The sequence below is a fragment of the Cornus florida genome, unplaced genomic scaffold (genome assembly GCF_030987335.1).
Source record: "Cornus florida cultivar Cherokee Brave unplaced genomic scaffold, ASM3098733v1 CherokeeBrave_3.0.0_Hap2_Chr09, whole genome shotgun sequence".
In the NCBI taxonomy this organism is placed as follows: domain Eukaryota; kingdom Viridiplantae; phylum Streptophyta; class Magnoliopsida; order Cornales; family Cornaceae; genus Cornus; species Cornus florida.
The window spans coordinates 52,085,837-52,113,175 of NW_026775579.1; the positions used below are offsets into that span (position 1 = coordinate 52,085,837).

General features: G+C 39.5%; 1 protein-coding gene across 2 annotated transcripts in view; it reads left to right on the forward strand.

The window, feature by feature from the left end:
• The first annotated feature begins 260 nt into the window (after window positions 1–260).
• The window catches only part of LOC132273912 (abhydrolase domain-containing protein C22H12.03), a 60,773-nt gene continuing 33,694 nt past the window's right edge, over window positions 261–27,339 (forward strand). Inside the window, exons 1-6 of one of the 2 annotated variants that reach the window (XM_059775017.1) lie at window positions 261–824; window positions 11,207–11,341; window positions 11,489–11,515; window positions 14,790–14,880; window positions 16,667–16,710; window positions 26,281–26,379. In XM_059775017.1, the coding sequence (XP_059631000.1) occupies window positions 684–824; window positions 11,207–11,341; window positions 11,489–11,515; window positions 14,790–14,880; window positions 16,667–16,710; window positions 26,281–26,379 (537 nt within the window). In that variant the 5' untranslated portion in view covers window positions 261–683. The remainder of the gene's footprint in view (window positions 825–11,206; window positions 11,342–11,488; window positions 11,516–14,789; window positions 14,881–16,666; window positions 16,711–26,280; window positions 26,380–27,339) is intronic. The other variant, XM_059775018.1, reaches the window with a different exon arrangement.

Consider the following 27,339-nt stretch of genomic DNA (forward strand, 5'->3'; position numbering starts at 1 on the left):
AGAGCCTGCACATAAGGTCAAAAATAATATAATAATAAAATAAACCTAGATTAAGTATAAATATATATTTTTTATCTTTTGAAGGGAAGGGTTAGAAACAAATTATTGTATAACATATATAAATTTATTTTATTTTGAATTGGTTGTTTTACAATTACACCATTTTAATATTTGCTTATTTGATAGTAATTTGTATTTTTCTTTTCAAAATGTATGATTCAAAAAGAACTCATAACAACTTAACAGTTCAAACTCACGTGTCGTGTTGGCTGTTTAGTTAGAGCAGAGCTGTGTAATCTCCGCCGAACACCAATAAGCAACCACCACAATCGGAGCCCATGGGCCCATTCTTCTCTTGTCACCATTTACTTCCATTTCAATATTTACGACCGCAAAACACCTTTTTCTGCAACTGTCCTGCGAGGAGAGAGAAGGCATGCGCCGACGCCCAAGCTTCGGTGTCTTCGCCTCCCCTTTCCTTACTCTCTGTCTAAAACGCACATAGCTTCGGTGTCTCCGCCTCCCATTCTCAGATTCTCTCTTTCAACACTTCTTTCTCACTCTCAAATCTTGAAATTCTATCACCGAAAGATTCTTTTCCTTGATTCCTATCAATCCCTAGTTGATTTGAATTGTCTCTAGATTGCGAGAATTAGGAAGCAGAAACTTGTGTTTCATGATCCATGGAAATGTCCGTGATTTCGAATTTTACGGCGCGCCGGCACGGAGAAGTGTCGGCTGCGATTGCCGGGAATAGCTCAAGGTTTTGGCACCCTGATCGGCTTAATCGGAGGTTGACCAAGACAACGGCGAGACGATTTGAGGTATTATATCACAATTGATGAACTTAACATTCATGAATCTTTCATTTTGTTCACTGTTATGTTATAATTATTTGGTTTGGCCAGAATGTTGATGTTTTGCAATTTTGGCATTGTCATATGGGTTCGACTAATTATGGTTATATAATGTAAAAGACCACTATAATAGCAGCATCCAGACTTGGCTTATCTCATTTTAATGGGGTTATAAAAAAAATGAACTTTTCCCCATGTTTCAAAGTGTCCGACCGCTTCTTTTGATCATGTTATGTGATACGGTAACACTGATGCATATACTTGGAGATTGATCAGTCTATCCATAGATCATTTGCATGCTTCTGGTTTTATAAAATTTCAGTTCTTATATAGTGATGCAAAATGATTGGGAATGCATTCATTGAGAGCACATCCGTTTAAAACATGTATTTTTGAAGAATGTAGTAATATGATTTTGGCCCATCCATGGTTTTAAGACCACGTGATTGTTCCTACCTATAAAACACAAAATTCTATAAAGGGGACGTATCTGTATCGTTTCCGGGTCGAGGCATGATATTCGCAGATAGTGTCAGATACTTCCTAAATGTATTCATAATTTGAAAATAAATGTTTTTATTTTGAACACGTATCCTATACTTCTCAGATATCCAATGTTTACCTTAATACTTTGAGAAACATATTTAACAATTCTGTAACCTTTAAGTGTATTTTTTTAAAGTATAATATCACGGTATAATTGTTAAGAAAAGCTTAGCATTTCTTAAAAAAGAATTATTGAGATTTAATGAGAACATTTTCATGACAAATTTAGTCCAAAAATTGATGCATGAAATATACTTTAAACTCAACTTTTCTGTCATAATTTTTTTAAAGAAATGTTAATAACAATATATATGACTTGATAAAGAATTGTATATTATTTTAAATTTATAAGTAGATATATATATATTAATTTACATACCTATCAACAATAATATAATATATATTGTCGTGCCCTTGCTGTATTCGTATCATATATTTTATGAATTTGTCCTATTGCTATATCTGTATTGTGGCGTATCTATATCTCGTATCTGTCTCTGTGCCATGATGAGTTGTTGGGGTTGTGGTTGGGGATGGATGGATGGATGGAAAATATAGGCAATTTGAGTAAAACTCTCGGGCTTACTTATGAAGGAGAGGAGGGGATGGCTAAAGATCTATTTCACTCTATTTGAGAATCAGTAGAGAATTGATTTGAAAATGATGAAAAGAAAAAAAAATTCATTAGGAGAAGGGAAATAGAGCTCTGAAATTTAATCTCATATGTCAACTATGACGAAAGGAGTTGGGAGAGAGAGAGGGGGGGGGGGGGGGGGGGGGGGGGGCGGGGTTGGGGGAGGGAGAGAAATTGTGCGCCTATGAAGCTTTGAATAGTGTTGCGGAATGTTCAGGTTATGAATGACTTGGGTAAGTGAAAGGGTGGTGAAGGTATGTATTTGTAAGTGGGATGCTCAAGTAGTATGTCTACGAAGAATCTTAGTTGGCTTGCATTTCGGATGGGGTTGTGTGGAGCCTTTGGTGTGGGAGGTTCGTTGAATGGGAGGCGATCAATGTGGTTGGAAGGTCGGGCGGGATTTTGATGCTTTGGGATAGGAGATGGGTTTTGAAGGTCGACGTCTCTGTGTTATTATCTTTGGAGGAGGATGACACTCGTTCGACATTCTCTGGGGTGTACGACCCTATTACAGATATGAAGAGGAGATAATTGTGGGGGGAATTTGCTTCACCTAATAAGAGGTGGAGTGTCTCATGGTGCATGGGTGGGGACTTCAATGTGGTGAGAATTATGGTTGAAATGGGAAGGTGGCCATTAGCTATGAAAGATTCTCTAAGTTCATTAACGCACAACAGTTGGTTGATTTGCCATTGGAGGGAGCTTGCTTCACTTGGTCCAGTGACAGAGATATCAATACTCTGTCTCGACTTGATATATTCTTGATTTCGCCCCCGGAGAGGAGAGAAAAGAAGGGGGGTGGGGGGGGGGGGGGGGGGGGGGGGTGGGGGTTGGAGGAGAAGTTTTTGGATGCAGCGCAAGTGGCTTTGGCCAGAACGGCTTTCGATCACATTCTAGTTTCCTTGGATTGCAGGGGTTTGAGGAGATGAGTCCTTTTCAGGTTCGAGAACATGTGGCTTCGAGTGGAGGACTTCAAGGAGAGGGTTCAGAATTGGTGGGCAAGCTATGAAGTAAGGGGAAGCCCAAGCTTCGTACTGGCTAGTACACTCCAGCTGTTGAAAGGGGGATATTAGAAAGTGGAAGAAGGCGGTGTTTGAGAATTTGGAATGGCAAAAGAATAGGCTGTTGATGGAGATCTCTGAGTTGGATCCCCAAAAAGGAGTGGAGGCATTAGATGATGTGGAGGTTTGCAAAAAAGAAGAGTGCAAAGTTGAGCATGGGGAGATTGCATTGTTGGAGGAGATATTTTGGCATCAGAAGTCTCGAGCCTTGTGGTTGAAGGAAGGGGATTGGTATACGAAGTTTATTTCATCGATTCGTGAATTCTCACAGGTTGGGGAACCATATGGGCAGATTTTGCATTGATGGATACTTGTTAAGCAAATAAGAGGATATCAAGAGTGGGATTGTCTCATTCTATCAACAACTGTATATGTAATCCTCTTGTTGGAGACCCTTGCTCAATGGGTTGGAGTTTGAGAGAATCTTTGAAGAGGATAGGGATTGGTTAGAGAGTCTGGCAAGGAAGGGGTAGAGATGGCCTTGAAGAGTTGTGATAGTGATGAAGCTTCGGGTCTAGATGGACTTATTTTTTTTTTTGATAAGTAAATTGTATTAAAAGCGTTCAAAAAGGGGAACGCGACCCAAACTATACAAAGACAAAACGGAGCCTATGAATTCAAAGAACTCATAAAGTCAACAATCTCCTCAAGAGAGGAGTAGTCTCTCCCCTGACCCCAACAAAACAAATTACAAATGATAGAAAATTTTAACACCCCAATGGAGGATTCCTTTCCTTCAAAAGATCTTCCATTACGCTCTCTCCAAAGGCTCCACCAAATACAAAAAGGGATCACCCTCCAAAAAACTCTGACCTGAGCCCCCAACCATTGGCCCCTCCACATATCTAACAACTCCCAAGATGTCCGAGGCATGACCCAATGAATACCAAACAGGCCAAACATCAAACTCCAACAATCATGAGCCACAGGACAGTGCAACAAAAGATGATCCACCGACTCCCCATTAATCTTGCAAAGACAACACCTATTAACAATGATATGTCTTCTCTTCCTCAAGTTGTCCAACGTCAAAATCTTACTCCAAGCAGCAGTCCACACAAAAAAGGCCACCCTAAGAGGCGCCTTAGACCTCCACACCGTCTTCCATGGGAATGAGGTACCATGAAAACCAGAAAGGCACACAAAAAAGGACCGGACCTGGAACATCCCCTGAGAAGAAGGCACCCAAATCAAAGAATCTGCCCCAGACCCCTCCACCTCCTGTCCGTAAAGAAGAGCCAAAAACCCAGTGACATCATCCAACTCCCAATCCTGAAAAGCTCGCCGGAAACGCACATCCCAAGACAACCTTCCACTATCAAGGCGATAATAGTCAGCAACCATTGCATGTTTGTCAACAGCAATCCTAAAAAGCCTGGGAAACAAAAGGGCCAAAGGCTTATCATCACACCATGGATCCTCCCAAAACCGGACAGTTCTTCCATCCCGAACTCTGAATCTAATATGTTTGGAAAAGGCATCCCACCCCTTACCAATGGCCCTCCACACCCCCACTCCGCCAACAGACCTGACTGATCTAGCTGACCACCCTCCTCTCTCCTCCCCAAAGCGACATGAGATAACCTTTCTCCATAATCTATGTCTTTCCTTACCAAATCTCCAAAGCCACTTACCAAGAAAAGCACAATTGAAAGTGGCCAATCTCCTAATTCCAAGCCCTCCCAACCGAATAGGCCTGCAAACCTGTTCCCATTTGACAAGATGATACTTGAACTCTTCACCGCGACCCCCCCAAAGGAAATTACGTTGGAGCATTTCTAGTCTTCCAACAATAGAGGCTGGAATACGAAAAAGCGAAAGAAAGTACGTTGGAAGGCTTGACAAAGTGCCCTTCACTAACGTAACTTTACCGCCCTTTGACAGATATTGTTTTTTCCAACCCGCTAATCTTCTCTCGACCCGCTCAATCACCGGGTTCCAACTTCCCACCCTCCTAGCCGAGTCCCCCAGCGGCAAACCCAAGTACGAGATGGGAAAGCGTTGCGTCCCACATCCTAGAACAGCAGCCAGAGTGTCCACCTCCTGAACTTCCCCCACAGGAACAATCACACTCTTTCCCACGTTAACTTTCAAACCAGAAACAGCCTGGAAGCAAACCAAGACACATCGCAGATACCTCAACTGGGAAATATCAGCCTCACAAAAAACAATAGTGTCATCCGCAAAAAGTAAATGAGAGATCTCCAACTGCTGAACTGATTCAGGGCCAATCTTGAAACCCCTAAGAAAACCCAAATCCACTGCCCTTCTCGTCAGCCTGCTAAGGGCCTCCATAACAATAATAAAAAGAAAAGGGGAGAGAGGGTCCCCCTGTCTCAACCCACGAGAACTGCCAAAGAATCCCGAAGGAGAGCCATTCACCAACACCGAAAACCTGACAGTGGAAACACAAGAAACAATCCACTTCCTCCATCTCTTACCAAAACCCATCATCTCCAACAGATAGAACAGGAAATTCCAGCAAACATGATCATAGGCTTTCTCAATATCCAGCTTGCACAGAACACCAGGAGTCCCACTACGAAGTCTAGAATCCACACATTCGCTAGCAATAAGAGCAGAATCCAGAATCTGTCTACCCCCAACGAAAGCATTCTGAGACTCAGAGATAACTCCATCCAGGACCTCCCTCAATCTAAAGGCAAGGACTTTAGCAATGATCTTGTAAATGCACCCGATCAGACTAATGGGTCTAAAATCCTTGATATTAGAAGCACCACCCTTTTTAGGAATAAGGGCAATAAAAGATGCATTAAGCGATTTCTCAAATCGCCCCGTGGAATGAAACTCATGAAAAGTGCCCATAACCTCATATCGGACCACCTCCCAGCTTTCCAGCAAAAATCTCATCATGAAACCATCTGGACCTGGAGCCTTATCACCATTGCAACTCTTTAAAGCCTTTAGCACTTCCTCCTCCGAAAAAGGATTTTCCAGCCCATCTCTCTCCAAGGCAGAAATAGAATCGAAGTGAAGATCATCTAGACGAGGTCTCCAACGAAGAGGCTCAGAATAAAGTCCTTGATAGAAAGAGACAATAGCACTTCGCACCTCCTCCTCCGAAGACAGAACTGCACCATCCACACACATCCGCCCAATATGATTACTCCTCCTATAAGCATTAGCAGTTCTGTGAAAAAACTTCGTATTACGATCCCCCTCTTTGAGCCATAATGCCCGAGATTTCTGACGCCACGAGATTTCCTCCAAAAGAGCAATCTCCACACATTCTGCCTGGCAAGCTGCTCTTCTACTGCGTTGAGATTCCAGAATAGCACCCTCCCCTTCCAATCGGTCAATCTCCGCAATATCAGCCAAAGCCCTATTCTTCCTCCACACCAAGCTCCCAAATACCTCCTTATTCCACCTTTTAAGATTTGTTTTCAAGATTCGAAGCTTTCCGGCAAGAACATGGCTCGAAGTACCCACCACCAGATTCTCCTCCCACCAAGAATGGACAAGTTCCTGGAAGTTAACCGCACGAAGCCACATGTTCTCAAATCTGAAAGGAGTACTGCGAGGTCTCAAACCTCTACAATCCAAAACCAAAGGAATGTGATCCGACGTCACCCTAGCCAAAACTGCCTGAACAACATCCGGGAATTTCTCCTCCCATTCACCTGAAATCAAGAATCTATCAATGCAAGAGAGAGTTGGAACTTCCCTTCCGCTGGACCAAGTAAAGGAAGCTCCCTCAAGGGGGAGATCAATAAGCTGGTGGCCATCAATAAGATCAGAAAAGTGCATCATAGCCTGGGTCCATGGGCCAACTGTAGACCTCTCCACCGGAGATCTAACCACATTAAAGTCACCTGCCATACACCAAGGAAGAGACCACCTCCCCTTCACCCCACTCAACTCCTCCCACAAACCATCCTTCTCAACATCATCAACCGGTCCATACACCCCAGAAAAACCCCAAGTGAAGCCATCCTCCTCCATCACAAAAGCACAAGATAAGGAACATCTCCCTCTGCAAACATCAACTTTAGTCAGCCATCTCCTATCCCACATAATAAGAACACCTCCTGAAGTCCCAGCAGCATCCAATGTCTCCCATTCAACAAAGCGGTTGCCCCACAGACTTTTCACCACCCGATCAGACAAAGAATCAATCTTTGTTTCTTGAAGACACACCAAGTGCACCCCCCATTTCCTCACTGCATCTTCACCACCCTGCGCTTGCCCGGATCGTTCAGACCGCGGACATTCCAAGATAAAATTCGAAACTTCATGAGGAAACAATCATCCCCTTCACCCCCCTACCCCTCCCTCCTCCCTTAGCATTACCCCTCTCCTTCTCCCCCCCACTCACCCTATCATAATTCACATCACAGCACAAATTTCTAAGCTCCCTTTCCCCTTTTCCCGGAGTCAGGTTCTTCTTCTTCCTACTCCTCCTTCTGGAAAATTGAATCATCTCCCCTTCTTTCCCCTCTGCCGTGGCCTGAAGGATTGCTAAGGCTTGATCACGCTTTCCTTTACATGAGACCCCCAGTAGATCACAAGTAGCCCCAATGTTAGCCTTAACCCAATCCAATCCAGTGTCCTCACCTTCCTGCCTACACACCTTGCTGCCCATCTCCTCTGGATGAACTACAGCCAAAGGGTCCACCACCCCTAAATTAGCAAAACCCTCCTCCTCCCACAAAATCATATCCAGAGAACTCCCCTGATCTATTCTGCTCCCATCAGCCATACCTCCCTTGGCCTCCACAGCTTCATCAACAGATGATAACCAGTCCTCTCTAAAATCCAACACATCACTCTGTGTGACCGGGACCGAGTTACAGTCAACAGAATGGTCATCGATCGAGAATCTGTGCTTCTGCAGCTCCTTCACCAAAAGAGAAGCTGATTCCTCGTTGAGGGAGATGCGGATATCTTTACCCACGCAAACAGTCACCACATCAGGCACAGGATCCTTCAGACAAGCCACTGTATCACCCTTAAAAGAAGAACACACCCCTTCCGATCCACCCAAACGGAGCTTAGCCTCCCTACCCATCTCCTCCCCTGAAGAATCAAACCTAGAGGCTGAGGAAAATTCCGAACAAGTCTCGGCGATCACTACAGAGTGTCTATCCACCTCCCTGTCACCAGACAAGCAAACCGTCCCATCCCTTTCTGACGGCCCAACAGTCCCAAACTCCGAGCCAACCGTAGAGATCATCCCTTCCACCAATTCAGCCTCAACAACAGGTGAAAGCAAATGATGCCTCCCAGCAACAATCTTACCCCCTTTACTATTCAACTCGCAAGAGGGAGTAGAAGCAGAAATAGAAGAAGATGCAGGTTTCCGGGCATGAAAGGAACTCGACATACCTGGGCACGAATGAGACACCTTACGGGCCACCCATTTCTGTTTGTCCTTCCTAGTCCATTTCTTACTGGGAATAATCGGCAAACTCCGAGATGGAACATCCTTCTTAATAGAGACACATTCGCCTTTCTCGTCATCTCCCAAAAAACCAGATTGAAGAATTTCAAATCTGTTACCCAATAGTCGATTCTGACAGCACGACCCATGCCGGAAATTCTTTGAGCTAGCCCTAGCCCCTTTTGACACCTTCGAACTCACCTTCACCCAATTCGCCTTCTCCTTTCTCGACCAAACACGTGAGGTCGAAACTCTCTGTGACGAAACCAAGTCAAGTTCTGGAATGCCATGACTTTGACCTGCTTCTAAGGATGCAATGGGCTGCCCACTGTGGAAGGAAATTGAGAGATGGTTGTTTGGGCCCCATTTAACCAACCTTCCTTTATCCACTCTTGTCTTCACCTGAACCGGTCCAGAGGAAAAAAGAGGCCCAGATTGCTTAGATCGTCCATCCCGTTTAACGGACTTAATGACCCGCCTCGGCCCAATGGATGACCTAGGCCCACCCCACGCATAAGAATCCTTCCCAGTGGCTTTTGAACCCGCTGCATGAGTCCCACGAAATCTAGGCCCAACACCACCCGGCCCAAAAGAAGATGAATTTAAAATATCAAGAGTAGCACGTGACTCGTCACGAGGGAGGGTAGCTGTCATCCACTCAAAACGGTTATCCTTTCTCCTCCAACCACGTGTCCTAGACGAAGCCTTCCCAATTCCACGTGCCTTGGGCGCGTGGCTGTTCACACGTCCCTGACCTTGGATCTGGTTACTCTGCATCTCCCTCTGATGGAAAACCGGCTTAGCTCCATCCCCACCTCCATGACTGTAAACCGAACGAGAGATGCAAGCCAACGCCTCCGGTGATCCCGAATTACCTTCTCCGGAACATGTCCCAGTCAGCGGGACCATTATCGGATCGATCTCTTCAGAAAGCGAGATTCTGAACGCCCATCTTCCATCCTCCACAACCACACTCGCCGGAATCACACCACCCCCAGCCACAGTGATCACAATTCTTTCCGTATCACTCATTTCGAAGGCCTCCACATCTCTAAACCCGCCACATGCGTCACCAATGGCAACGAAGAGCTTCTGACACCAAAGGTGCAGCGGCAGACCATACAGAATGACTCGCCGGAAATTGAGCCTCAATCTCAAACCAGAACACCCAACCCTAAAGTACCAGGGGTCAATAAGGAGTTGAGCCTCACCCCAAGATTTCTTGCCCCAATCCAGCACCTTATGGGCCTCCAACACCGACGGGAACCGGAACAACAGAAGTCCGTCCGGCAAAGAATTCACCCTAACTCCTCCCGAAATCAACCAAATCTTCGTAGCCCAATCTTCAATGTCCTCCAAAGACCCCACCTCTCTATCGAATCTCCCAACCAGACAGGCCCTAAGAACACGTTCTCGAGAGGAAGAACTGCGAGTGTCCACTCTGAACACATGATCCCTCGAGGAAGGAATCCGTTCCACCTCTCCTTTTAGGTCCAGACGAGGTAAACGAGCAACCTCCAAATAAGACTGCTTCTGACTCTCCAGCACTTTCATTAGCAAATCCACGCAACAGAAACCGAAAACCCTAGATGGATTTATTATGGCTTTCTTTTAGCACAACTGGGAGGCTCGGAGTAGGATTGTTGTAAAGCATAAAACGGAAGCGAAGAGATAAATAAAACAAGTAAAACACACAGATATTATGTGGTTCAATCACTAGGGCCTACATCCACGGCACAAAGAGTCCAGAGGGCTACTTCACTTTTATAATACTTTCTCAATTCATATACAATACAATGGTGGAGGCTCCATTATGTAGGAGAAGAAATTATGAGAATGGAAAGAATTAGAAAATAGGAAACAAGGAGGATTTTTCTCCATTGATTCCTCAAGTAACACCAAATCTTCAATAAGGATTATAGCACGTTAGACCACTACTTAACATAAGAAAGCACAACAAACAATAAACCAATATTAAAACATTAAAACAAACTAATAATAAAGAAACTATTTAAAACATTAAACAATAATAATAAAACTAAACAAACTAATAACAAACTATTGAAAGCCCCTTTTAAGGGTTTTTGTGTGTGTGCGCGCGCGCGCGTCTCTGGACAAGAGCGCTTGGGAGGATATTGATGATGGATAACTTAAGGAGAAGGCGGCAGGTCATTGTGAATTGCTGTTGGTGTTCAACAAGGATGAGGAGTCGGTGATCCACCTCCTCTTGCACTGCTGTGTGGTGCATTAAGTCTGGGCCATGTTTCTTACTATTTTTGGTGTTCATTGGGTTCTTCCTGGTTCCATGGTGGAAACAATTGAGGCTTGGAGAGGTTGTATAGTGGTAGCCAAGCCCGAGATCCTTGGAGGGCCACACCTCTTTGTTTATGGTGAGGATTGTGGTGTGAGAGAAATATCTGGTCTTTTGATGGGGAGGAAACTCCTATTGGGTCTCTCAAATATACCATACCGAGTTCTTTATTCTTTTGGGTAAGTGGGTGAAATTGTAAATTTGTGGGAATCTTATGGATTTTGTAGAAAGTTTGAGAGTATAGCTTCCTTCTTTTCTATGGTTTGTTTTATGGGCGCGCTCCCTTTTTTAGCGCCTTTAATGTAGTCTTACTTATAAAAAAATATATATATCAGAACTTTTATTTACTTGAAACTTGCCATGTTTTCTATTGCCTATGTATATATATATTTGTAGGATAGCAAAATCCGCAGCTCTCGGTTAGCTCTTGGTCATTCGAGGAGGGAAGCTAAAGCTCCAAGTATCTTCATGACGTTAGTAAATGAAAGGCTTGCACGAGGGAAGGATGTGATCAAGCCTTCCGATATCTTGGTAATGGATCTGCTTTTTTTCACACATATGCCCACTGAATATTAGTTTAATTGACAAGAAAAAAGTGTGAAGGTGCAAGGCATATGTAGCTTTATTTTATTTGAATGGTGTTTAGGTCTGTTGATTTATGTCTTTGTGGTTATGCAGGCTTATGATCTTGTTCAAGGAGCACTTGTAAGTATTCTGTATTCCTCATTTTTCTTATTATGGGGACTGTAGTTTGTCTAGGTTTAACGTGCCTAAGTTTCTTAAAGTTAACTGCTCCTATGTGGTATTGTATTGGGGATAGAGCAATTCTATATATATATATTTTTCTGTTGGTTTTCTCGCTTGTTGTTAGTTTTGGTTCCATTTTGATTGAAGGATTTGAAATAAATGGATTCAGGTTCAATTGTTTAAGGATTATTACTTAAATTTAAATTTATTAATTTAGATTTACGTTCTAAATATATGCAAGATCGATTTTGAGAGCGTAGATTACAAATAACAAGTTGAAAGAGTTATTTGAAATCAATGCTGCAAGGATTTTGGTTGTAGAAGTATTGTAGTAAAATATATATTCCGTGCTTCTTATCTGGTATTTCCTTAAGTTTTTAAATCCCAGTTTAATAAGCCAATCTCTTTTTTGAACTCAAAGCTCTTGATTTTAAATCCGTTCGTTTATCCAAATGCACCATTGTATCATAATTGACATGAACTTGCCATCTTATGGTGTAATAATGGTCAGTCTATATTGAAACAGCGTTAAATGTTTGCACTTATAATCTAACTATTGACTTAGCTCTTTTGACATACTTTTTAAAGTAATCTAGTGCTTGCTTACAGATCTAAACGTTCTTCTTAAGTTAATTTCTTCTGCTGTACCATGCCAATATTTTGTCTCCGAATATACAAGTTTTATTGGATGTAGGATTTATGTTATCTCCTTGTCATATAGATCTACAGGTAAAAAGTTACCATTATTCACATTAAATTTGTTGGGAGGGTCTTATACAACTTGTTGGAGTTCTTTGTCAAATCAAATTCAAACCTAACCATCTTTATAGAAACTTTATATTCACAAGGCATTCAGACGACCTCATATTAATAACTACTTCCATAAAGAGGTAAATACTACCTAGGATTGAATCATCTGCATGCACAAACATTATATTAGCAGCAAACTACTAATTGTTTTTAAGTTTATTAAATCATTGTCGTTTCATTATCTGGGAGGGTTCTCTAAAACATTTTGGTTTTTTGTCTGGTCCAGCTTAACTCGTAGGAACTATTTAAGTATTTTGAGATGTCACTCAAACAACCTAATATTAACAGTTACCATCTCTGACATGACATAATGTGATACATAGTGCCTAATATACTTCTCTTTTCATATTATAGCATATTGATGAAATCCAACACATCCTAAATTACATAATAATGATGGACATTTTTTTCTACATAAACATTCTTTTAGAATCAAATTACCAACTCTCCCTTAGCTTACCTACTACTTTATACATCTTAATCTGTAGGTTGATAGTTTCTTGTCTCTTTTTTGTTGTCTTCATTTTTTGCCAAAAATACAATAAAATATAACGTATATCATGGCAAGCAGGCAAGGTGATAGAACAAGGTTGGTTACTGTAGAAACTACTGTGGTGGTTAAAGTCCATTTCTTCATATTCGACAAGTATGGCAGGCTTTTGCATGCTGATTTTCTGGGATTTATATATCACTTAAGAATGGGATATACGTTGTGAGATGATGTCATGTTGTCATAAATAAAAACCAAAAAAATGAGTAAATATTGATTCTAGTACAGTTTTCATTGGAACTTGGGTAAAAATTAGTGGAACTTGTTCAGACCCTAATAGCTCAATCTTCTCATAACCATAAATGTAAATTAAGACACATGAGATAGTGAAATTGTGTTTGTTTGAAGAAAATGTTGGGTAAATATAGCAAAGTTCTCTGCAACTGAGTTGCTTTATGTTCAGGTAAGACCGTGCTTTTCTCACCATTTACACAATTGAATAAAATATTATGATGACATATTGCTTTATTATTTTTCAAAACCAATCTTGTGATACCTCAGACTAGAAATTTACAATAATATTGCATATCTAACTTTTATGTATGTAATTAAGTGTGCGTAGCGGAAATCTGAATGTTGATATGGATGTGGGATAGGAGTAGAAATGATGGAATTAGAAATGATCACATTCGTGAGATGGTCCGAGTAGCACCAATTGGATATAAAATGAGAGAAAATTGGTTATGGTGGTTTGGACATGTGCACAGAATGTCTTTAAGTGCCCCAATTAGGGAGAGCGGCATAGTGCACATTGAGGGTTAGGGGAAGAGGAAGAGCAAAGTTAACGTGGGTAGAGTTAGTAAAGAAAGATATGAAAACATATGGCTTGACCGAGGCCATGGTTTCAGATAGTGCAAAATAGAAAAATAGGATTTGTGTAGCCAACCCCAAGTAGTTGGGAAAAGGCTTTGCTGGTTGTTATTGTTGCTACATCTAACTTTTATGTAATTGTAGAATGCTACCTAATGATAGCGTGCAAAGCTAATTCATGTAGTTATAGACATATTAAATTTTAGCTATATTCATAGTTGTTAAAGGCTCAAGGCGCCAAAGGCCTTTTGAGCGCAAGGCACAGTATAAGGCGTGAGCTTGATCGAAATAAGGCACGTGTGTAATAATAATACATATTTAAACATATATTTTAATATATATTCAGAATCAAGCACTAACTTAAAGTAGTGAACCATAATTTTATGAATTTTTTCAAATATTTCATAAGTTTAAACAAATATTTCATAATTTTTTCAATATAATATATGATATAGAACCTTTTAATTTAGTAGTCATTACATAATATTTTTTATTTAATTTTTAATTTTTTTGTTTTTTATATGAATAAATGATTGAAAAATACAAGGCGCGCCTTTTTTGAGCCTGAAGCCTACTAAAAAAAGTGTATCTGATTGAAGGGTCCTAGCCTGTTACTATGCGAGTTTATATGTGAACATACACAGGTTCAGTGCAGTGCTTATTGTTATGTGTGTGTGTGTGATTGAGTCAATCTTTTGACTGAAATCCTAAAACTTTGGGTTTAGTCTGTGTTACATATTATATATATATATATATATATATATATATGATTAAATCAGTCTATGACTCAAATTCTAAATTTTGGGTTTAGTCCATGTTCTTAAGTTTTTAGCAATGTTTAAAGGGGGAAGTTTTGCATTTATAAGAAGCTAGCAAAGCTTTTAAACATTCTTGAGGTGAAATCTGATTGTCTTGTTCCCGCTGCAAAGTGTCATCTGTGGAAGTTTCTAGTTAATTTGCAAAAGACATGATGATGTGTAAAGATGATTTTCTGCTGAACACATTTTTTATTTCTTGTTGGTTTCTTCTTGGGCACAGTTATCTAAAAAAATTTGTGTACAGGTAAGATGGAGTTATATTATGGACAAGTCAGTACCTGAACCACCAACCGCTGTTCTTTTACATGGCATCCTAGGGAGCAGGAAGAACTGGGGTAGGCACTGTTTCATTTTTTTCCCCTTTTGTTAAATATTTGAACGGAATCGCAATTTCGTTCCTCCACTATAATTGGTTAAAAACCTAGGCTGCATGATATGTAGTTGTGTGATGCTATTATTGTGTGCCTTTCTTCCCCACTCCCCACTCTCAACCCAGGATGTTGTAAAAATCAATTGATTAAAATGGTAGTTTTGTTCTGAACTATTCCTGGCAAATAGCAGTTTTCAATTTTATTGTGTGACCTTAATTCATTGACTGCACACATTCTCACATGACTTCAAAAATACTTTGATTTTAGAAAATGGTGATTTTCCCTGTCGTTGGGATCCATTATGAATTTAGTTTCTTCAACTTTTTAGTTGTTGCTTTATAATTTTATAGGTGAGATTTATTCGGGTGTCTGCTTCCCAAGTCTTTCACTTGCCTTCTGTAGCATAAGGCATGCAATGAATTCTGACCGGGATGGGTTTTATTTGTGGGAGAGGGAATTTTTTTTTTTTTTTTTGGGGGGGGGGGGGGGGGGGGGGGGGCGGGGGGATGATTTTGCTGGAGAAACTTGTCATTGTTGCCCTGCTGTGATATTTCTCTTGATTCTCCTTTCAATAATTTAATCATTGGTTAACTTTTGAGAAATAATATATTGGCATTATATATTCAGAACAGTAATTGTTTCTTAAGAATGTCTGATTTAGGATTGTTAACAAGATGTTGCCTTCTCTGATACCATATTAACAACCATCTACTCTAAAAGCTGAAGCTGTTAGAGAGGGTGTAACTTTAATAAGTGAATCTTTCAACACTCCTCCTCACGTGTGGCCTTCTTTTGGTCCAACACTTGTTTCAATTTTAAGTATCAGGGTGATGGTGAGGTTTGAACACAAGACGTTACCTGCCCTGATGCCATGTCAACAACCATCTACTCTAAAAGCTTAAGCTGTTTGAGAGAGTGTAACTTAATAATTAAATCCTTCAACAGGGATCTTCAGAGCTTATTGGTACAAATATAGCTATTAATTTTAAGGTTTGATGGAAAAAGGTTTAGTGTTGGTTGGGAAATGGTTCGGTTAGGTTTTTGGATTCTAAAGAAAAGGGTTCCGGGGCCTGTTTGGTGTCCTTCCATTGTGATTTGTAAAACTTCAGAATAGTTGCCTACTAAAAAGAAAATGAGAAACCAGGAGTAGTAACTCTAGTTGTTTGATTAAAGGAATCACTGTCTTTACAGAATAGGGTGTTTAGGGTTAAAAAAAAGTAGTTGACAAGGTCTGGTTTCAAACGTAAAATTGCAGAAACTGAAATAACATAAATTGACCTGAAATAATATTCATGGACCACCAACGCGACCATGCATAAAAATTACAGAATTATGAAAATACTCTTGAAACCTTCAACATAGCAAGAAAAACATAAAAAACTGGATCAACAGCATATAAGCATAAAGAAAACATAAAATGTGACTCAACATGATGAAGCTTAATTACACAATGTCTCAGGTGTGTGCATCATCATCTAACAGATGCATGAAAAGGCTGGATCAACAGCATATAAGCATAAAGAAAGCATAAAATGTGACTCAACATGATGAAGCTTAATTACACTGTGTCTCAGGTGTGTGCAGCATCATCTAACAGATGCCAAGCCATAACGTGGGCCTTGGAGGCATCCTTGTCATGCCTTTTATACATTTTGAGCGAATACTGTTTTTCTCCATCAATATCATTCAATAATTTTTAAGCATTTTTTACCCCCCATAAATTTTAATTTCAAGCACTTGAACATAACAGGAACCTTTGCTCGAAGATTGGCAAAAGAATTTCCAACATGGCAGGTAAACCTCTGAAATTTATTCTTCATTTGATGTTATTTCATGAATACATGCTGCAGATTAAGCATATGGAATCTGATTGTAATTCCCCCCCCCCTTTTGCCCTTTTTTGAAACATCATTTCTTATCTTATTGTAGTTTTAATGGGAAGCTGATGAATTTGACTCTTATTGATCTTTCCAGGATTGATGCCCCCCTTCCCTAAGCCAACATAACCCAACCTACTTACCCATCCCTCCCCAGAACAGTCAGACACAATTCCAGTGCATTCCTCACCAAACTAAGTAGTTCTCTAAGTACATCCCAACCCCCAACTTGATGAGAGTTGAGTTGTAAGTTCTCCAATAAGTAGAACAAGCCAGGTCATAATAAGATGACTAAAGATCATCAATATAATTCATCCGGCCCATATGTGGTGGATGACATATTAGACATCAACCTCTCAGAATAAAATTTCCTGCCAAGCACTGATATTAGTAGTGGCAATTTTTCTTCTTCTTGTTGGCTTTGAGAGGTGAATTAGAAGTGTGAAAACTTTTCAGACGTAAGAGAACGTAAAATTGAGAAAGTAGGGGCAGAAAACTGTTCTTTTTCTTTTGAATTTTATCTCTTTCTAATCAAATGGGGCCATAGGGGCAGAATACTCTTCTTTTAGTTCTCTCTCTTTCTTCCCCTATTCTTCTTTTGGTTTTTCTCCCTTTCTAATCAAGGTGGGAAAAACCAATATATCCTCATACAATAACTGAGATGTAAAATGTTATAGTTCACAGGCTGTAGATTGCAAGCATTTAGCTCTTCATATTTTTCTTGCATTTTACATTGTTGGAGAATCTACGTTTTATGACTTCATCGTTGTAAAATTGTCGGCATGACATCTGAAAGGTAAGCTGAGGTAAAAGGTTCTGAAACTTCATTTACAATAAAGTAGTTACCAATTTGTGTATTTTGTTTTAGTTTAGCCAAGTATTGCCTGAATACCACCTCATCTGTTTAGGATGGGACCACCTGCTGTTCACTTTTCCTAGGCTCTTGGTGAATCGGGAGAGCTTGTTCTTTCTTTTCAATGTTCGAGATTACGGTCATAGTTCTCGTTAACAGTAACCACATATGATAACATCATAAATTTGGTGAAGGGGTTTCAAATTCAAGTTTATTTTTGTATGTTCGTCGAATAGAATAGTAATAAATAACAATAAATACAAAGACATACACAATAAAATAGGGGATGTTCTAGATATTTCCTCTTTAGCTACAATTCTTGGGTGTGGAGTGGGTACTTTTCCACTTCCGTATCTGGGACTGCCTTTGGGAGTTTCCTCTAGGAGGGTGGGGAGTTGGGACCCGGTGATTAATAGGTATGAGAAGAGATTGGTAGGATAGAAAAAACAGTAACTTTCGAAAGGGGGAAAGGTTACTCTTATAAAGAGTACTCGCTCGTCCCTTCCCACTTATTTGTTATCCTTGTTTCAAATCCCATGCTCTGTTGCTGAAAGGATTAAAAAAATTCAAAGGGACTTTCTATGGGGTGGAAGAGGAGAGGAGTTCAAGTACCATCTCATTAATTGGGAGCAAGTTTGCAAATCTCTGAAGTTAGGCGGTTTAGGTATTCGAAAGTTGGTCCCTTTTAATAGAGCTTTATTGGGAAAGTGGTTATGGAGATTCGGTAGGGAAAGGCATCGCCAGTGGAGAAGGGTTGTCTCGTGTCGCTTTGGGGAAGAGAGTGGTGGCTGGTCCTCTTGTCCAATTACTGTCACGAGAGGCGTTGGCGTTTGGAAATTCATTCGGAAGGGTTGGGATGTTTGTTCTTCACACATTAGATTCAAGGTTCGGGATGGTAGGTGTGTACGATTTTGGGAAGATTTATGGTGTAGAAATCAGTTGTTGTCTCATTCCTTTCCCAGACTTTACAGTATTGCCGAAAATAAGCACGCTTGCGTAGTTGACTGTTATCGGCTTGATAGCAGTGGGGTTATGTGGGATGTGCGTTTTAGGCGTTCTTTTCAAGATTGGGAAATGGAAGAAGCTTGCGCTTTTTTAGAACTGTTGTATCAACAGAAAGATGTTGGCAGAGGTTGTGACGACATTTTGTGGGTCCTTTCCACCCATGGTAGATATGGTGTCAGATCCATGTTCTTGTGTTAATCCAATTTCGTTGGTCACGACTTCCTATGGAAGACTATTTAGCGCTCTAAGGCTCCACTTAGAGTCGCATTCTTTGTTTGGACAGCTACATGGGGAAAGATTTTGACGTTGGATAATCTGAGAAAGAGAGGTAACACTATTGTTAATTGGTGTTGTCTTTGTAAAATTGATGGTGAGTCGGTGGATCACATTCTTATGCATTGTCCTGTGGCATACGATTGTTGGAATTTCATCTTCAGTATTTTTGGCGTTCAGTGGGTAATGCCCCAGTCCTCCATACAACTAATTAATGCATTGAGAAGATACCCAGTTAAAGGTCATGTTCGTGACTATTGGAGGATTGTTCCATATTGTGTTTGGTGGTGTATATGGAGAGAGAGAAATAACAGAAATTTTGAAGGCAAGGAATCGTCTTTGGCTAATTTAAAAATCCATATTCTCCGTTCTCTTTTCTGTTATGTAAGAGAAAGCGTTTGCTCCTCGACTGATAACTTTTTAGATCTTTTGGACTCTATTGGTCCCTAGGTTCATTCTTCGTTTTGTGTAGTAGGGACGCGTTCCCCTTTTGAGCGCATTTCTAATAAACTTTTACTTATCAAAAATAAATAAATAAATAAAATGGAACCCGGAAAGATGAGCTGGCGAGGTGAAGGATACAAACTCAAGGAATTTCAAGGGGATGACAATGTATACAATACACCATGATAGAAACCCTTAGCTCATCGAATAAGCTCAATAATGGTGGTTAAGTTGTCTTCAATGCCTCTAGGACAACCCTATTTATATTGTCTGGGAGTTGGTTATTGACCATTAGTCAATATTTCGAGGGGGCATTACCTAGCGCTTTGAAAGGTAATTCCCTGCCAGACCTTACCTATCATCTCCATATGACAGTGGTTTTCTCGCCAACCACTTCATTTAATGGATAGTGGTTTGGCGTGCAAGTGTTTGAGCATTTAACCTTTGGTAGTGGTTAGGCCAAAGTTCATTTTTCGTGGTTCTTGTCATGGTATGTGGTGACCACCCAACCCTCGAGTCAAGTTAAACACTCAAGTCCTTGTACAAGCTCTAATTCTCAGCTTCCAAACCAAATACCTTCTAGGTGCCCCATATGTAACTAGGAAGGATAATTACTCTTATCTTTCGTGGCTCTTGGTAGGTTTTGAGGTTTATTTGGGGAAAGAACTCCTCGAGGTTTATTTGAGTTGACTCTTGGTTTAGCTGTGCGAAAGAACTTCTCAAAGTTTGTATGTGTTTACTCGAGGTTTATTTTTTCAAGGAAGAACTACTCAAGATTTGAAGGAGTTGAGTCAGTTGACTTGAGGTTAATCTGTGCAGAAGATTCCTTGAGGTATGTATAAGTTAACTAAAGCTTTATCTGTAGGGAAGAACTCCTTGAGGTTTATTTGTGGGAAGAGCACTTCGAGGTTTGTATGAGTTGACTTGAAGTTTATTTGTGGGGAAGAAAGAGCTCCAACTAGGTTTTTTCCACATGATGTGGCTCGTGCCATGCGGATCATTTTCAGATGTTGACCATTTGACTTCATGTTGGTTTTCGTCATGACATGTTATGTGCCACCTGGGATGCCGCATGAATAATAATCACACTTATGCATGGGACTTGAATAGGGGCATTGTGGATAACTGATGCCTTTATGTATTCTGCACACCATTAATGTAAATAAGGGAAATGTCAGTTTCAAACAATTCTTGAATTTCAATAGGTACAGATTCAAGCTGTTTTTGTGGAAACCAAAGCATCACTTCGAGTCTTTTCATGGGATTGAGGCCGTTTCAAAAGTTGTGTTCCCTTTATATAAAGGTTTGCATGCTATTTTCTCAATCTTTTTGTTGTTTCCGGTTCAATCCCATGTGGCAAATGCCATGTCACGACACGAACCACATGAAGTCAAATGGTTAACATCAAACATGATCCATGTGGCACAATCTACGTCATCAAGACAAAAGATATCGAACCTTGACGAGCTCTTTCCCACGACTTCAACTCCTACAAGTCTCGAGAAGCTTTTCCCCACAAATAAACCTTAAGGAGTTATTCAACTGATATATTTTATCTAATTTTCAAATATCAATGCAATCAAATGAAGGGTTAGAGGCTGTTCCATCTTCCACCTAGGGTGTAGGTTCGATTCCCATGGGTTGAATCTTTTGGCATTGCGAAAAGATAATTGCACAGAGCAAATGCAGATGGAGGGCAGACCAAAAAGCTGCAGTGGACTGTTTACGAATAGGAAAAAAAAAAAAAAAAATCTTATGTTGCATGAATGTGGAGTGGAAGAGGTCCAAAACACGGAGAGAACCATGAAATTAAATGAATCCGTTATCTGTAAACTGACTTTTGTGAATTTAAGAATTTGAAAGCATGGCAAGATTTGAACGAAAGTGCTAATTCACTTGCAGAACTACAGTGAGTCCTCTATTTGAATGAATCGTGTCTTATATTCATCCCCACAAATAAACCTCTAGTCAACTTATACAAACTCGAAGAGTTCTTTCCCATTGGTAATCTCAAGTCCTATTAAGAGTGACGAAGGCGACGAAGGGTATCACGTTAAGGCAGGGACTAGTTACCCATCTATGGGACACTTAGAAGTAGGGTTTGACCCGAGATCCAATCCAATCCAAAGTCCATTTAATGGAGTTGGATCTTGATTTCGAATTTGAATTAAAATATGGGCCGAATATTGTTGTTCGTTGAGAGTTCCATCATGGATTCAGGCTGGATATGAATCTGGGTAATTCTGAAATGAATTGGATTTTATCCATGATCAGACCCGGATCAAGTATATTTTACTCTATTTGAATCCTCTATTAATTATATGGGCTGGATATGAATCGTGTGTTTGGGATCCGATTTGGATCCGAATCAGGACAAGGATCCTAATATTGAAATATAGATCCGATTCACATCAATTCGTTCCAGATCCTCTACAATTTAAGCCCTACTTAGAAGGTATTTGGTTTGGAAGCTGAGAATTAGAACTCACACAAGTACTTGAGTGTTTGATCTGACTCGTGGGATAGGTCATTAAATGCCCTTGACAGGAATCTCGAAAAATGAATTTTGACCCAACCGCTACCAAAGGCATTAGCCCAATTACTATCATTAAATGAAGTGGTTGGCAAGAAACAAATCACTGCCCCACAGAAATAGGTAAGGTCTGGGCCGTCTTGCAGGGCATGACCCTTCGAACTGCTTGGTAATGCTTCTCGAGACATTTTTGGACCAATGGTTTTAATACGACGAGTTAAGGGTTTCTGTCATGGTGTACTGAATACACTACCACCATCCCCCAATTTACTTGAGTTTGTCTGGTTTTCCACTTCTCTTTTTGGGTCCCATTTTATTGTGTGTGATAACTCTGTATTTATTCTCATTTATTATTGTTTTATTCAAAGATTTCACAATTTCTCATGAAAATCGCTGACTGTCAACCTTTAGAATTTTGTCTTTTTGGGATATTGTAAAGAAGCAATGTTTATGGAGTCAGTAATGCGCCATAGTGTTTACATGTCCATGCACAGTTAATTAAGAAAAGTAAAAGAAAGAAAATTAAGAACTAATTAGTGTTATGCTATGGTTGATTAGTTCATAAAGCATGTTCAGATATATTATATAAATTAGACTATAGTATCGAGTTGTTTGTCTCGTTGTGCACAACGCACTGAGGTCTTGGTGTCAAGCAACTTTAGCATTGAGACCATGCCTCGTGCCAATTTTACTTTTTTCTTTTATTTAATTTATTTTAAGATTTTATTTATCAAAAAAATTTATTTTAAGATTTTAAGTTTTAGAAGTCTTTCATTAGTCCTTTGGTTTGTGTGCATGTTCTCCTAATCTTTGTATTCTGACACTTGACTTCACCGGTAGAGATGTCCAATGATTTTGTTTCCCCTTGTCAACTTCAGAGCTTATTTTTAACTATTTATGTTGCCAAGAAGAAAAAAGACACAATAACTGGACCATATTAATGGACAAATTGGTCCCAACTCTAGACCTGCACGATCTAGAAGTAATCAGATCTCCATTTCATGTTATGGTTCAGAAAAGATAAATAAATAAGGTGCTGTTTGATTGAAAATTGAAACTTAAATGTGGTTTCAATTAAGAGCATTTAGTCTTACCCAGCAAGTCTCCACTTGAAAAATAATTCACTTCAAAACATTTTAAGTTTTAACCCAGGAAACTTGGCTTAGAATGTTACTTTGTTGATTCAATGTGAACTGAAATTTGTGTAGAAGATTTTTCAGCAACTTAAAGTCTTCTGTGCACAGATACAGCCAAAATTTCAATTTCGTGAAATGGCCCTATGTAAGACAAGTAAAGACATTCTTCTACTATCTGTGATGCCAAAATGTAGTATAATGCGAAGAGGGTCTTTAAGTTTAGTTATTATACTTGTCTTGTGGCTAAAGGTTTGGGAAGATATGGGAGAAAGGGGTAAATTCTTTGGGACTTTAATTTGGCAAGGGAAGATGAAGTTCTTAGCCATGAACACGAAGCTTAAGTAACGGTAACAAGATTTTTTTTTCTTCATAGAGGTGGTATCCCCACACCTTTACGGGTTAGACTAGTCCACCTCAGGGCACACGCAACACCCCACAAGCCACGTGCACAAGCAAGACCAGGTAAGTCCCTACAACTTAACCCGCGTGGGTACCCCCATGGAAATTGTTTACCCAAAGGTTCGAACCTAAGACTTGATGCTTCACGAGGCACCAGGATCTGAGTTCTCACCCGCTAGGCCAACCCCGCGGGGTTAACGGTAACAATATTATTTTGTACTTTTTCCTTTTTGTCCTAGGGTTGAATGGTTGGACGAGGGAGGGGTTTGGCGTACTTTTTGAAGAGTAGAAAGGGATTTAACGAAGTTTGGTTTTGGCTTTGGATTATATCAGAAATTAATGGGAACAAAAGGAGTAGAAGAAGATGCTAGTAACCACTCATGGAATTTATTAGGCATCCTGACATGGGTAGAATCTCTTTTTGGTTTATGTTCCATATGGGGAATTGCATAAGACTATAATTATTGAAGTGGGTAGAATCTCTTTTTGGTTTATGTTCCATATGGGGAATTGCATAAGACTAATTATTGAGAAGTGTCTCAAAAGATTGTTTTCTATTAAATTGGAAGAGTTACATACCTATGTATAGATATTAGGTCCGACTTCAAGGTACTCAATCCTAACTCTAGTAATATGGGACTCCAACTTTATGAAACATCCATTCTGGAAGCTTAGACTAGTGCAATCAGTATCAAAGCTCTTAAAGATCACTTATAACGCATCACTAACAGGAGCTCATCCTTGAACCATCACTACAGTACAGTATAAACCATGTTCAAAAAATCTGAAATTTCCCAAAAACATCCTTAACTTCAATACATATAAATCATATATAAAACTGATCCAACAGAACATGTTCCTGATAGAAACATGATATAGAATCAAATTGATAACTTAATTATGCAAGCTGCATAGTGGCTCCCTTGTCGTCCAACATCTGCCAATTAAGGTTGGGACAGGGTGCATCCTTTCAACTCCTTAATATTTAATTAAAGCTGCCATTTATATCCATCAAGCCCCTATATCAAATACATAATTTACTGAAGAATGATGTTTTATTATGTTTGCTGAGTTATGCTATGAGAACACACAGGCAAGTTCAAAACGGTGTGCACATTGTTTGGTACTTGAGAATGGAATGGAATGCCCATTCTACGTTTTTATTCCCTTTCTTTTGTTTGGTAAGGAATTTTAAAGTTTGTATGAACATTCTTGACCGTTCCGACCATTCCAACAGTTGGTCACTCCCACAAAACCATTCCACTTCTCAAAAGGTTGAATGGGCATTCCATTCCCAACCATGAAAAAAAAAAAAAAACCATCTTCTTCAACATTATGGTCCCCGACACTTCCCTCTCTCAGAACTCAACCCACTACTGTTGCATCCCAAATCAGCCATTGACGGTGGTTGGCGACGAAGCACTGTCCAAAACCAGATCTTCTCTTCGACATTCAGGCTTGACTCTGTCTTCTCTGTCTAATCTCTGTTTTCCATTGTCTCCTCAACACACTGAGATTTGAGAACACTCGCTACATATATACTCTCAGCACACACGCTCTTTTGTACATGTATAGCTGACATGTATCATCGAAATGCTTTGGAAAGTTTAGAGCCTTTGCAGAGCCAAATCAAAGGATAGTCTGTGCTCATTCTTTTCTCCTGTACCAATTGGTTTGGATCTGATTGAACGAAAATGTGTTAATCCATTTCTTCTAAGTTTCAGTTTTTTATTACTTGAGCTTGAAATCTCTCATTTGTTGGAGGTCTGAACTGATTATTTATGGCTTTTGATTGGTTTTATTTGAGATAAGATTGATTGGTTTTTGTTTTTTTAATTCTGTCTTTCTCTTTCTGATAAAGCGGAGACTGCTATGAGGTTGGTGATTGAGAAAGCAACCTATAATATGTTAAGGCGCAAGTAACTGTACATATTCCTGATTAACATTATCCACCGCCTCTCTCGCTCTATATATGTATTTCACTCTCTCTCTTGGGGCAACAAATTTTTTTTTTTTTTTTCCAATCAGCAAGTCAAAGCAATTATCTCTCTCTCTCTCTCTCTTTCATTTTGGGCTAATTTTCTGAAAAGTGGGTGTTACTGAGAGGGGTCTTTTGGAGAAAATTAATTCAATTTTAGGTTTTAAATAGTCTAACCAAACACTGGAATGGTAATAATCATTCTATTCCTGCATCATTTCATGTTTGAAACCAAACAGAATGATAATGGCCATTCTATTCCTTTCCCACTTGCATTCCATTTCATTCCAGCATACCAAATGTAGCCTTAATTCTATTTTATCAAGTTCCCGGAGCCTATGTTACATGGAGTCTTCAAAAGTAGTGAAGTACCCGTGTCGGACACCTATTGCTCGGACATGGGTATGGGATACGTGTCCAACACTTTTGGTTGGACATGTACATAAAAAACACACATCCAGTCATTCAGATTATATTATATTATTACTTTAAAATGAGTTAAATGCCTGTATTGAACATTTTATTAGATAAAAACATTACTTTACTCTAGAAAATAAAATAAAATAATTAATAAAATGCATATTTAGTGTGTCCTGATTGGAAATTTGACATGTCCGACACATGGATACATACCCGTGTCCGACACACGTATGACGTACCCGAGTCCATGTAACATAGCCCGGAGCATGTTATTGGGTTTGGATTCTCTTTTTCTATAAAGCTTCTGTGTATTCTTCTCTTATTTTTAATCAGTTCTGTTTGTGTTTCCTTTCTACTTTATATGACTTGAATTGGAGTGAATAAAGCATTGTAATTTGTTACAACAATCAGAACCTTACTTGTACCTTCTATCTTGGTTGATACAGTTTCTCTTGGTAGACCTACGGTGCCACGGTGATTCAGCATCACTAAAAAAGAGGGGACCTCATACTGTTGCCACAACTGCTTTTGATGTGTTAAAACTAGTGAGTGGTTCTTGAGCTTTGGCTATCTTTATATACCCGGGTGTCTTTCTTCAATGATTTTGAATGAGCTGAAAGTTAAATGAAACATGACCTTAACTGTTTGTTCTTCTTTCAAGCTTCTTTTCTGGAGATAAAACTCTTTTCTTCCTTTCATTTTTTTTTTTTTTTTTTTTTTTTTCTGAATGGGATTTTTGATTGAAAGAAGAAGAGTAAAGTACAAATAGAAACTGAGGGCATACCCTCATATTACAACAATGGAGAAGAAAGACTCCATTTCCAAAACAAAGAGATAAGGAAATTCAAAACGACCAGATGAGGAGATAAAACTCTTCCCATCTCATCTAAATCTAAATCATCAGATTTTCAGTTTTTTTTTTTTTTTAACTTGTATTTGGGCCAAAATAGTGTCTCAGGTTGGTTTCGTATTAATCTGCCCTGACTACTACGCTTCCCATTCTGATCCTTGGAAATTTTTGCCTTGCTTCCATATATAAAAAGTTATATGGAAGTGTTTCAACATCTCAGTTGAACCTGTGTACTTAAACCTAAATTAGAGCTTCTTAATCTTTTAATTTGGTTGTTCTTCCTAGTGATCATATCAGCTCTGTAAAATGGACTATCCTATTCTGCTTAACTTCTCTGTGTCGATACGATAGAACATGGATATGGGTATGGGATATGTGACTAACACACGTACTGAAATCGAAAATCTGGATTCTCTACATGTGGTGATGGAAGAAAAAGAAAAGCTCAAAAATTTTATAGCAAAGAAAGGTTTCCAATCCACCTTATTTTCACCATATTCTATTGTAAGTTAAACCATGATTGATTATATTTTTAAAGAATAATAGCATCATAAATTATACTATTATATTGCATTTTATGTACTTAAATGTGCAAGATGTGTTTACCTATCCAAATTTTAGACACATTTTAATCCAGGTCCATGTATAAATTTGG